The sequence below is a fragment of the Mus pahari genome, chromosome 22 (genome assembly GCF_900095145.1).
Source record: "Mus pahari chromosome 22, PAHARI_EIJ_v1.1, whole genome shotgun sequence".
Lineage (NCBI taxonomy): Eukaryota > Metazoa > Chordata > Mammalia > Rodentia > Muridae > Mus > Mus pahari.
This window is the reverse complement of record NC_034611.1, coordinates 7,727,132-7,740,159: the sequence shown is the minus strand read 5'-3', so window position 1 is coordinate 7,740,159 and position 13,028 is coordinate 7,727,132. Positions and strand designations below refer to the sequence as shown.

At 35.4% G+C, this 13,028-nt stretch overlaps 1 protein-coding gene across 2 annotated transcripts in view; it reads right to left on the bottom strand.

Moving 5' to 3' along the window:
• Mybl1 (MYB proto-oncogene like 1) overlaps positions 1-13,028 on the bottom strand; it is a 31,453-nt gene that overhangs the window by 3,296 nt on the left and 15,129 nt on the right. Inside the window, exons 7-15 of one of the 2 annotated variants that reach the window (XM_021222061.2) lie at positions 12,797-12,868; positions 11,300-11,404; positions 7,854-8,087; positions 5,683-6,051; positions 3,392-3,534; positions 2,776-2,890; positions 2,217-2,333; positions 1,888-1,992; positions 1,069-1,248 (exon numbers count right to left, since the gene is read on the bottom strand). In XM_021222061.2, the coding sequence (XP_021077720.1) occupies positions 1,069-1,248; positions 1,888-1,992; positions 2,217-2,333; positions 2,776-2,890; positions 3,392-3,534; positions 5,683-6,051; positions 7,854-8,087; positions 11,300-11,404; positions 12,797-12,868 (1,440 nt within the window). The remainder of the gene's footprint in view (positions 1-1,068; positions 1,249-1,887; positions 1,993-2,216; positions 2,334-2,775; positions 2,891-3,391; positions 3,535-5,682; positions 6,052-7,853; positions 8,088-11,299; positions 11,405-12,796; positions 12,869-13,028) is intronic. The other variant, XM_021222062.2, reaches the window with a different exon arrangement.

The following is a 13,028-nucleotide window of genomic DNA, read 5'->3' as shown; positions in this document are numbered from 1 at the left end:
GAGGAGGAGGAGGAGGAGGAGGAGGAGGAGGAGGAGGAGGAGGAGAGACAGAGACACAGAGAGAGAGACAGAGACAGACAGAGACAGACTGACTTAAAGGGAAGATGTAATGTTAAATGTGAACAAGGAGTGCTCCCTCTTTGTTTTCTTCCTTATCAAAGGATAAAGGTTCCTATATTAATATATAAGAGCTACTATATAGTGAACTTTTCCAAAGATCTCTAAGTTAAACACCGGGAATTAAAAACATTTTAAACAACTAAGGGCATGCATTATGTCACTCTCTGAAAGCCATAGTTCAAGACAGACAACTAGCTACTATATCTGACTGCCAAAGATGTTTTCAAAGAATGCTTAAATGTCAGAAAATTTACTCTGCATACAATGTGGCATAAAAAAGAAATCTTCTTCTCTAATCTTCCTCTCTGGGAAAACTCCTAAAATAACAGGATAAGAATTCCTCTAGCCTTCATTTTCATCTATTTACTGAACACACAGGAATAGGGGGAATTTTTTTGTTTTATAGCTTTAATCCACAAAGTTTATTGGGAGCCATTATACAAACAAAATCATGCTGAAATGCTTCCAATTACTTATCAGAAGTGGATTTAAATATCTACACACACACACACACACACACACACACACACAAACACACACAATTAGGGAATCACCAAAGGGCCAGGCATGGTGTCAAAAGTCTGTGCCCCAGGAATTAGGAAGCTGAAGCTGCAAAACTATGAGTTCAAGCCCAGCTACATAATGAGGTGAGACCCTGTCTCAAAACAACAACAAAAAAATGAGCAAAAAAAAAAAAAACCAAACCAAAACAAACAAACAAAATAGCTGAAAAATCTCTGGCTACAGTTCCAATTGTATAGATGACATGTGCACTGATGAATGAGTCTCTCTCAAACCCAAACCTGCTTTCAGTAACAAAATATCATTCTTTATTGTACTTGTCAATTTAAACTTTAAAAGAAAAAGTATCACTTGTGACCAGTAAGTTTAAAGTGATCGTTGATTAAACAGTAACAAAAATCACTCAAGAAACTTATGAATCCATACCTGAAGATTCTTTTCCAATTTGACAGCTTTACAAGGGTTAGGGTTTGGTCTCTTTTTATTAAGTGTATATGTTTTGTTGGCTGAATTTATATCTTGTTTTTCAGGAGTCAAGTTGCACCTATTGTCATGTATTTCCAATAATGGTATCATTAATAAAGATGTTGTAAGAATATTTTCTGACTAAGAGAAAAAAGAAAGAGGAAAATAACTAATTCAAAAACAGAGACAAGAGACTACTGAGTAAATGGAAGCCATTAGCTCACTGTCCTCCTAGGAAGCACCCGGCACTATAATGACATCTTACTAATTACATAAAATAAATGTCTACTTCTATAGTAGTATCTTGGTAATTACATAAAATAAATTTCTAGTGCTATAGTAATATCTGGTAATTTCATTAAATACTAAAACTTAAAGTTTTGTGAACCTCCACTTTTTGATATCATACAAAAAGCTAACTTCTCTCAAAATAAAACAAGTTTAAAAAAAATCATATATTCTTCATAGATAATAGATTCTCTCTGAACTAGGCAAAATAACCCTAAATTTTCTGTAACTCTCTTTTAAATTATCTGGCCAAGCAATCCATAGGAAATGAGAACAATCATGACTTAAGGCAGACATTTAAAAACATGTATAGCCGGGCGTGGTGGCGCACGCCTTTAATCCCAGTACTCGGGAGGCAGAGGCAGGTGGATTTCTGAGTTCGAGGCCAGCCTGGTCTACAGAGTGAGTTCCAGGACAGCCAGGACTACACAGAGAAACCCTGTCTCCAAAATACCAAAAAAAAAAAAAAAACCGTATAAATTCTTTACAAACCTGCATGTCTGAAATGTCTTCAGTTAGTAGTTGAGTGCCTGGTTCTTCTTTGTCCCAGCTCTCTAAGGCAAGTGATTTCCTGACCTTCTTCACAGATGCAGAGTGCTAAGAAAAGTAATTTACAGGGTAACACTATAGCCAAGTCTCTGGAACATGGTAAGCACTGATTACAAAAATACTGGAAGAGCTGGCATGGGAAGCACATCTGCAACCACAGTTCCCAGAAAGGGATGGCAGGGAGTTAGGAAGTTTGAGGGCAGCCAAAATTACATAAAGACCCGCCTCTAACTATCTCTGAAAAGAAATGCATACACAATACTCAAGGTTACCTCTTGTTTGCAGCTTTTATAAGCAGGTTCATCTTCCTCTTTGAGGAATATATCTGTTCCAGTTTCTTCTTTTAAAACTTCTCGAATGTCTTCTTCCAAAAAGGCAAGTGGCTGGGACTAAATTATTTTTAAAAGGTTTTAAAAGGCAATGGCCAGAAATTCCTTCCGCACCTCCCTTGTACATAGAAGAAAAAACTGAACCTCAAGAAGATTCCCTGACCCATTAGTTTCCTAAGCAACATTATTTAAGAGATTAGATATACCAAAATATTAATTCTACTACAGTGAAACTACTAAACTACTACATACATGTAACATTAAGCATGCCACCAACAATTGTTTTCTTCTAGTTAACATGAGAACATAAAAATTTAAAATAAACCAAGCAAAGGGTTATCTAAAGGCCAAGGAAGATTAAACAAGTTCATATTCATAAATTAAGAAATTAAATGTTTCCGTTCCAATGAACACTTTTTTAATACTAAAAAATTCAAAATGGTAAAACCCAGTTTTTTAAATTAAAACTAGAAAAGTACTTGAAAATAAAGAGTATACATACCACAATTTTAAGAGGTCCATATTTCTTTTCCTGAGCAGCAAGTGCATTCTTAAAAGGAGTAGGAGTCCTTGGTGTGGTACCCAATATAGATCTTCTAATAGTAGGTGTTCTAAACCTAGTCAGTCATTCAGATATTTATTTTATTGTCACAATGTTGAGTTCATAAATGTTCACAAAAGCAAAGCCATAAAAAGCATAAGCTATATTTTTATATAGACATATGATTTGGGGTGGGGGGTTCAAAACAGGGTCTCTCTGTGTAGCCCTGGCTGTCCTGGAACTCACTCTGTAGACCAGACATATGATTTTTAATGCATCACAGAGCTATCTAAAGTATAGTTGTCTGGAGTCAGTTATACTCGAATAATTTTAAAGAAAAAATTGACTTAGAAAAAGGTACTAAGAATATTTTGCTTGCAATAAAATTTTTATGCTAAATTTAGCCAGTTTCCAGTATTCTACAGAAACAAGAGGATGTGACTTTAAAAACAGCAATAAAAAACTTCTAAATCCTATAGAACAAATGATTATGGATACCATTCATTTGAATAAAATGCTGACATACTTCTGACACGCTTCCAGTCTTCCCTAACATAACTATTGAATACAGACTTACCCTACATTTTCTTTTTGATCTTTGGGGGTTGCTTCCTTCTGAAGAGGAGTTGTAATGAGAACTTTCTGCCCACAAATTGGGGTTGATGTAAAGGAAGGGTTTTCTATATTAAGTTGTTCATTTCCAGGACATGTGTTAAAAAACTAAATGAGGAAAGGAATTCAGACAATTTTTAGAACATCAAAGTTCCTGTATAAATATCAAACTGTTAAGACTTCTCTATTGTTTTAGGAAAACATTATCATTAATATTACATTTACATTCTACTTCTTGGAAATTAAGCTTCATAAAGGCAAGACATTTCTGCTCTGTTTGCTGCTGCCTCCCAGCACTTTGAACGGATTAGCACATACTAAACATTTAAGAAACCCTGACTTACAAATGGTCATGCTTTATAACAGCACAAAAACTTAAAGCAGTATACCATCAAGTACTGATCTACACAAGACATATATAGCTGTTACAACAATTGTCTCCTGGTCTTATACAGGAGTATAACTGAAAAAATAACTGTGAATAATGCCAAGTGTATCTTTCTCTGAGAGTATCTTGAACTCAGAATAGAATAACAGACTGGGCCTATCTATGTGCACACCTGTAGCGACACCAGTTTGCTTATTTATTGAAAGTTAACTGCCGGGCAAACTTGCCTGTCTACAGGACAGCCCAGATACTTTAAGCAGACAATACACGAGTTCACTTTCTAAACTATACGGTGAGACTTAACTTATTTCACGCTGCTATGAAACCCTAACTCACTTTCATAGCTAGCAGGCTAGCAGTCACAATATGAGGACGTAGCAATTGCTCCAAGAGTGCCACTTAGAAGTGCGATCTACTCAAGCTCTATCACTCCTGTCTCCTAATATTTGAATCACCTCACCTAGAATTAAATATCAAAGTCTTTCCACAGGATAAAATCCAAATGTCAGGGGATATAAGTATCATCTATTTGCTTTCTAGAAAGAATTGACTTCAGTAAAAGTTACTAACATATAAAGCTCTGGAAATGGAAACTTTCCCTGGGATAATTCTGAACTTAAAAGCTAGAGGAAGGATAAATATACCATGCACGTTGTAGACCATGCAAATTGTATTATCACAAACATTTTCAGATCACAGTAGCTATTATGTACTACTATAGCTACTATCTTCCCAACCTTAAAACAAACCTTCGATAAATTCCAGAATTCTCCATATTTGACCGTTAAGCTCCCTACTTCTCTTAAAAACTTTAACATCTATGTGATGATTAATGCTGTCAACTTGACAAAACCTAGAATCATCTGGGAAATGGGCTTGTGCCAGCTTGTGAGGCCCTTAATTGGGTTAAGTGAGGTGGCAAAACCCAGTCTAAAAGTGGAAGAACCATTCCCCAAGTAGCAGATTCTGGATGGCCTCAGAAACGAAGCTGAGCAGCAACAGCAGCATGTATTCATGCATGCACTCGTAGCTTTCTTCTGGCTGTGCATATTGACGTGAGCAGCTGTCTCAAATTCTACCACTGTGACTTCCACAACATTGTCACCTGGAACTGGGGGCTAAAATAACTCTATCCTTTCCTCCTTACATTGCTTGTCAGGATATTTTATCTCAACAACAGGAAAGAAATTAAAATATCAAAACACTTTCAGCAAACAGTAGTTGCTGCATTTTAAAACTTACTCCCTTTGGCTTCCAATGTCATTTGAAAGAAGATTAACAGGAGATGCTGTAAGAAGAGACACACAGCCTGGAATATAACAAGTGTCCAATAAAAAAATAATCCTAATGTATACATCTGCTCCTCAGAACATCACTAAGGAGTAAAGCAGGTGGTCTTGGACATCAAAACTGCTGTCTTCATTTCTTCCAAAGAATGTCAAAGAGGAAAATTAACATATAAATGAAAATCTAAATTGCTGTATATAGATAAGGTCTCTTTATACCATGTTAGGAATATATGCTGAACAATCAAGACTCAAAGAGTCATACTAGATCTTAGTCTCAGCTCTGCATTAGAGACCGTTGGGCAAATAAATCATTTTACTTTTTAGGGACCAGTTTTCCTCAGTCTTATCAAGAAATAGGACTATATGACAAAGGAAACTTCCCTTGTAACTCTTGAAAGTCTATGGTGCTATGATGCAAATATTACCCTTTGTGATTTTCTGGGTTTACCATTCTCATGCATACAATTAAACATATCTATTTTTGTGTTTTTTTTTAAAAAAAAAAAAAAACAGTCAACTGCTTTTAAAGATACTAAAGATCTAATTTAGTCAACATTGGCAAATGTAAAACACTAGTACCTGAGAAGGAGAAAATGGTAGTGTTTTCACTGGTGTGTGTTTTAGTGCTGCATTACCAACTTCACTAAGTGAGCCATCGCCAAGCTCACTGCTTACAGACTGACCCACTCGCATTCTTTTCTTCTTTCTGAGGATGGTTGGTGGAGTGCTAAACTTGACCACATTTGGGGATGTTAAAGGAATAGCTTCACTGTCTCCACCATTACAACTGTTCTTTTTCCCTTCAAGTACAAGACTGACGTTAAACTGACATTCCATGGCCCCTTCATTATGTTGAATTCTCATTAATTTAACTGGAGTAGACTTGACAGGAGAAGCAGCAGCATCAGAAAGATCAAAACTGGTAACATCACTCCATGCTACAGGATCCTACAAAAAAAGGAACTCTTAGTAAAGCTAAGCTCTTAACAGTATAGTAACACGTGATGATAATTTTTAACAAGTTATTTACAGCCAGGCAATGGTGGCGCACACCTTTAATCCCAGCACTTGGAAGACAGAGGCAGGCGGATTTCTGAGTTCCAGGCCAGCCTGGTCTACAGAGTGAGTTCCAGGTCAGCCAGGGCTACACCAAAGAAAAAAGTTATTTACTCATTTTTAACCAGTAAAAGCAAGCTTTGTCTAAACATCTTTCTTTAATTAAGCATGACCACCTTAGAAAATACTACAGTTTTTTATAATACCAAGATAATGTTTCATCTAATGAAGTAGCTGAAATTTTCTATCAGAATATTTTACATTAAAGAGCAGATTGCTTTAGGCTATTTTTTAAAAAATAATTTATCATAAAATCATTCTATTTAACAAAAAAATACCATGAAACTCTATAGCCATTTAGTAATATGTATGGAACATATACTTTGATTTAGAAATTCCATTCAGCCAAGTACATAATTGTCATGATTCAAGAACAAACCCTTCTATTAGTATTACTTGTTGTTGGTGATACTGAAAATCTAGATACCCTCAAAATGCACAATTACAATGATGCAATGAGTAAATAAACTGCCTTTCAGTCATATGATGGAATACTATAAAGCATCTAAAATTCATGTTTAAAAAATATATTTAAGATCCAGACATGGACACACACACTTTAATCCCAGCACTCATGAAACAGAAGCAGACAGATTTCTGTAAGTTCAAAGCCAGCCTGGTCTCATAATGAGTTTCAGGCCAGACAGGAATATACAGTTAGACCTTGCTCAAAAATTATATGTAAAATACCCATGGAAGGAGTTACAGAGACAAAGTTTGGAGCTGAGACAGAAGGAAAGACCATCTAGAGACTGTCCCACCCGGGGATCCATCCCATATACAACCACCAAACCCAGACACTATTGCATATGCCAGCAAGGTTTTGCTGAAAGGACCCTGATATAGCTGTCTCTTGTGAGGCTATCCCAATGCCTGGCAAATTCAGAAGTGGAAGCTCACAGTCATCTATTGGATTGAACACAGAGCCCCTAATGAAGGAGCTAGAGAAAGTACCCAAGGAGCTAAAGGGGTTGGCAACCCTATAGGAGGACCAACAATATGAACTAACCAGTACTAACCAGTGGGTGGGTTGGGGAGCAGGGCAGGGAAAGCATATAGGGGGCTTTGGGGATAGCATTTGAAATGTAAATGAAGAAAATATCTAATAAAAAATCCCTTAAAAAAAAAGAATGAATATCTTAGTGGCAAAGGGAGGTAGAATGGGGAAAAGAACTCTGAGTGGGAAGATCAGGGACAACATTCAGGAAGTAAATAAATAATTAATTAATTTTTAAAAATTATGTGTATGCTGAGAAACCAAAGACAGGCTCATAATATAAGTAAAAGATAAAAATATAACATGAGTTATATATTTGTGTTTATATACATCAAATGATGAAGACTAAATGTACAGAGGATTTTAATTTTCCTTTTTATAGTTTCCCTAGTTTCAAACACTCTAATATATTTGTGTAATTTGTGTAATCTAATAAACAATGAATTGTTTTTAATTATAAAAACATTTTTAAGATATACACTTAAGAACTTAAACCTTTAATTTTTTTAACCAGAAACCTCTACAAAAGAGATCAAAATTAGGCAATGTTTAACATTAAGTTGGTAAATGTTTATTAAATATTTAAACTAAGCTTCTACATGAGATTACATAATTAATTTCATAATTTCAAACTTACCGATTCAATTAGTTCTAGAGTTTCTGCAAATTCTGGGATGGTCTGTAGAGAAGACAGCACAGCATTTGCTTCTACAGCTAGAAACTTTGTGGGTGAATTCTGCTGAGCAGAAACAGTCTGATTTTCATCCATGCTATAAAACTCAGTAGTGTGTTCCTCAAGATTATTCAGTGTGTTAGACATACTATCATCCATGAGGAAACTACCAGACCAGCTAGAAAAGCTTCCAGGTTGCTAAAAGTACAAAAGAAATTGTATTATTTGCCATTCTCAATGTAGGCATAAATTTAGATTTTAAATGAAAATTTTCAATAACATACTTCATATCATTTTAGCTAAAAATATATAGTACCCAAATACAGCCTTTCTTCAATATTAGTATATAATTTGTTTCCACTAAATCTCATACCTTAGCTAGATTTCCTTTTCCTAAATAAATTTTAACTATAAAGTCACTGTCAATAGCACTTAACATAAAAAAGACCTAAAACCTGGCCTCATTCTCTTTACAAACTTCATTCCACAAGCCCTCTCACAACTCTCCTTCTGTGAGAATACAAAGCTGCAGCATTTTTAACTCCCTGATGATGATGTTCTTTCACTCTGGAGAGCCTCTTCACATGCTGTTATTTTATCTAGAATATTCCCTAACCCACCATCCACAAAAAGTGCTAGTCTTGATTTAAGAGACAGTTTAACTATTAAGAAGTATGCCGAGTGACTGACAATATACTTTCATCTCTTCTAGTTACAATACTGCCTTAATTCATCTATCTTGCTAATATATAGTCATCCTGAGTTTTAACTAAATTCAAATAGGACTTCTTCCAAGAACATATCCCAACTGTGAATCTAAAGTACATATCTCCTCAATTCTCATAAAACTAAATGACTTATTTCATCCTACCACATTCTATTCCTCATCTCTGTTCTCACTGCAGATTAAGTACTCTGATATCAGGGGCTATACTAGTTTTCTTTCTCTTTTTAGAAATATGACCAAGGCATTTTTACTTATCTTGGAAACCTCGCTTCCTGCTCTTGTAATAATGAGATCTTGAAGACTTATATAGGAAAGATAACTTGTAACATGTACTGCACTATTCAATAGAACTTTCTGAAATATGAAAGTATTCTTTATCTTTAGCAAATGAGTATGGGAACCAGCAGTCATATGTGCAGAATGAGGCTGGTGCACATGAGGAATTTTAAATTATATTTTACATTAAATATAGCTTATAGCAACAATATTCTTAAGAATATACTACCCATTTTAAACACTCAATAAATGGTTCCTACTGTTTTAAAAAAAGATCAAGACTGGAGAGATGGCTCTGTGGACAAGAGTATTTGCTGCTGTTCCAGATGGTTCAAGGTTCAGTTCACAGCACCACATATGAGCTCAAAACCATCTACACTTCCAGTTTCCAAGGATCTTACACTCTCTTCTGACCTCCACAAGCACTGCACACACATGCATTAAACAAACAAACAAACAAACAAAGATGGAAGCCACTGGACCGAACAGAAAAACCACGGCATTGCAAATATACAGACCTAATCTTAATCTCTAATGAATTCTATCTACTTTAATTGAGAATCACCAAGTATACACATGAAATAGCTAAGTACAGCATAATAGAATTCAGTAAAATAATAATAGTTATTGTCATACATCTGTTTAAAAATAAATAAATTTGTATAAAGTCTATACTTCAGGCTAAAGTAACTTCCCTCTAGGATTTAAAATAGCCCATTTAGCCATACTTTGACATCAAGTTTTAAAAAGAAGTCAGCAAATTTCTCTCTTTTAATATAAAATGTGAACTACTTGAGCTAGTATGTTTTTGTTATTAAATGAGACAGCTATACTGCATCCTGACCTAAGATACTGTTATTCGTTTTAAAATATTTATTCTTTGATAACTTCATACATGTACACAATGTACCTTGATCATTTCCATACACTATTCCCCTTCTGTATCCCCCACACTCTCCTAACATGTCCCCAATACTATTATTTTTTAAAAACCAAACTGGACAGGAAAGATGACTCAGCAGTTGATAGTACTGGCTGCACTTCCAAAGGCCCTGGGTTTGATTCCCAGAACCCACATGGCAGCTCAGAGGACCTGAGACCTTCTTCCGGCCTCCTCAGGCACTTCCTGTATGCAGTACACAGACATACATGCAGATAAAATGCCCATACATATAAAATAAAATGCCCATACACAAAAAATTAAAAATGTGATTTTGTTTTGTTTTGTTTTTGTTTTGAAGCATTTGGGGACAAAGCCCAAGGCCTCAAACATAGGAAAAGGCTCCCAACACTTAGCTACATCCCAGTCCAAAAATTTCCAAAATGGCTTAAATATGACATAGTCATCTACAAATAAGGACTATTTGTCATTTCTTTAACAAAGCTAAAATTATAATTAAAATATGCACATTTGCAATCTTATTATCTACTGATGGGTTATAGTTTCAAAACAAAAACTGCCTTTCCTCTAGTAAAATCTCACCTATAATAATTATTACAACATGCCATTTAAATACCCTCTTAAATCATGTAAGATAATACCAGTTGTTCCATGATACTAAGTAAAGATGTCAGTTTATTCTCTTGGAGTGATGCTACCTTAAGTTCCCATAACTCTCAACATTTTTGCCCTCTCATGAAGTCTCAAGTCAAGAAGGGGAAAAGCGAGTTTTCTCAGTGCTAAGACTGAACCCAAGATCAGATGTATACTAGATAAATTCTCTGCCACTGAGCTGTAGGCCCAGTCTAAGAAAACCCACCTCTAAAGATAAAGACTGCAGATATCAGTTTAAACTTCTGAAATTCTTATCCAAGTATAAATGTACATCTTTTTTCTCTAATCCATCTAGCATAACCTGCTTAATTCTACTAGAAATTATATCACTTATCTTAACTTAATACTCCTAGTTATTCTGACTAAATCAAAGGTGTCCATATCAACCTTCTTCTTTTGAAAAAGTTCTTTAGAGAATGTAAAAACCAAATGTTCCCTTCTGTTATTAGTTATTGATTCATAACCTAAATAAAGTGAAAGACAATTTTTCAAAGAAAATAAAAATAATTTAGAGTTTATCTCTCTATACCTATTATAATATTTATAAGCTTTTCAATTTAATCCATCCTTACATGTAATATCAAGTTTTAAAAGCCTAACATAACACACACAAAAAATACAAATGAAAGATTTTACTCTAAGTCATTTATGATTTAAGAAACATTTTTAAGGAAAAAAAGTATCCTAATACAGAATAATGTAAAATACTCTGGAAGAGATGTAAGTCATAATCAAGCAACATCAAAATTGCAAATTAAATGGGAAAATGTCCTCCACAGTTGGTGAAAAGAATGAAAGCGTCCATGTGAGGACTCCAACAATCAAATGCAAACACATAAGTTCGTTCCTTACAGGTGGGAGCCTCTTCCTTCTAACTTCATTCTCAGCTGACATAAGAAGCAACTCGAGCTCCTTTATTTTTTTTTCTTTATCAGGATCTTCATCAACAAAGGGTTGCTAAAATAAGTTAAATAAAAGAAAAACAAGCACCATCACTACTGCTTTAAGATAGTGTTTTCATCAGCCTAAAAAAAAGTTTAATAATACTAAATCCAAATGTTACTATCTGTGCCACATGCCACATTTACTCTGGAATCTTTTTTTTTTTTTTTTTTTTTTTTTTTTTTTTTCGAGACAGGGTTTCTCTGTGCAGTCCTGGCTGTCCTGGAACTCACTCTGTAGACCAGGCTGGCCTCAAACTCAGAAATCTGCCTGTCTCTGCCTCCTGAGTGCTGGGATTAAAGGTGTGCACCACCACGTCCGGCTTTACTCTGGAATCTAAAAGGGTACTTGTGAATATTTTCAAATTTGTAAAAGAAAACTGGGGAAATGTAAATGGAGGTGGGAGGGGGCATTATTCCAGGCATGGTAGTGCACACTTCTCATTCCTTCACTCTGGAAACAGAAAGAAAGGAGGATTTCAAGTTTAAAGTTATCCTTGGGCTACATGGTAGCACCCTATCTCAACAAAGCAAAAACAGACAAAAAACAGTGGTAATGATATAATTCAGGTCTAGTATGCAAGAAGCCCCAGGCGAGTCTCCAGCATTACCTAAAACCATGCAGCATGATGGCATACAGCTGTAATCCCTACAGTAGGATGGTGCAAATAGGAGGACTACAAGTTCAAGAGTATCCTGGGCTACATATCAACTACAAGGCCAGCCAGGGCTACATAATACTGTTACAAATGAACAGCAGGGGGGAACCTAAAAACATACTGCATTAACTATGTTTCAAAAATGTACCTCTGGAATATTTTAGATAAATGTAAAGTGTTTTATACAATTCAGGAACTAATTGAATGATTTAAGCTATAAAAGTGAACAAACTGCCATACTAGTGCTGCTAATCACCTCATACTTATATGGCTTTTATTTTTCAAATCCATTTATACATTTTCCTTTAGATGAATAATACTTAAAATAAAAACAAAAATTAAAATGACAAAACACACACACACACACACACACACACACACACACAAAACCTCAGCAATGTTCTTTATCCTAGTTTGATACGGCAATGAGTACTATTCAACATCTAAAAATATGTCAAATGCTTTGTTGTTGTTTTTAGTGGAGGGAGAGCACAGCATCTTCCTACCTCATCTTCCCAAGATCACAGGTCTGTACATATCACCAGGGTTCCTGTTTTTCATTTCATTTGTTAGATTTTTATTGTTTTTGCTTTTTATTCTGTACCTCCTGACTGGCCTGATACTTGCTATGTAGCTCTGCTTATCTTGAACTGTGGCAATCCTCCTGTCTCAGCTCAAAAACTGGGATTGCAGGTAAGTAACACATGGTTACTATCTTCCTTTGTGGTTCTGTTACAAATTAGCCGTACCTGAATAAAGGCAGATGTCTGAACATGTTCAACACAGTTGCCGTCAGGTGACACATACTGATAACCAGGGATCTGAAAAAAGAAGTAAAGTATTGTTAGAGGGTGTACACTTTTTAAAGAATCTGATGGTGCCGGGCCTGGTGGCACAGGCCTTTAATCCCAGCACTCGGGAGGCAGAGGCAGGCGGATTTCTGAGTTCGAGGCCAGCCTGGTCTACCAAGTGAGTTCCAGG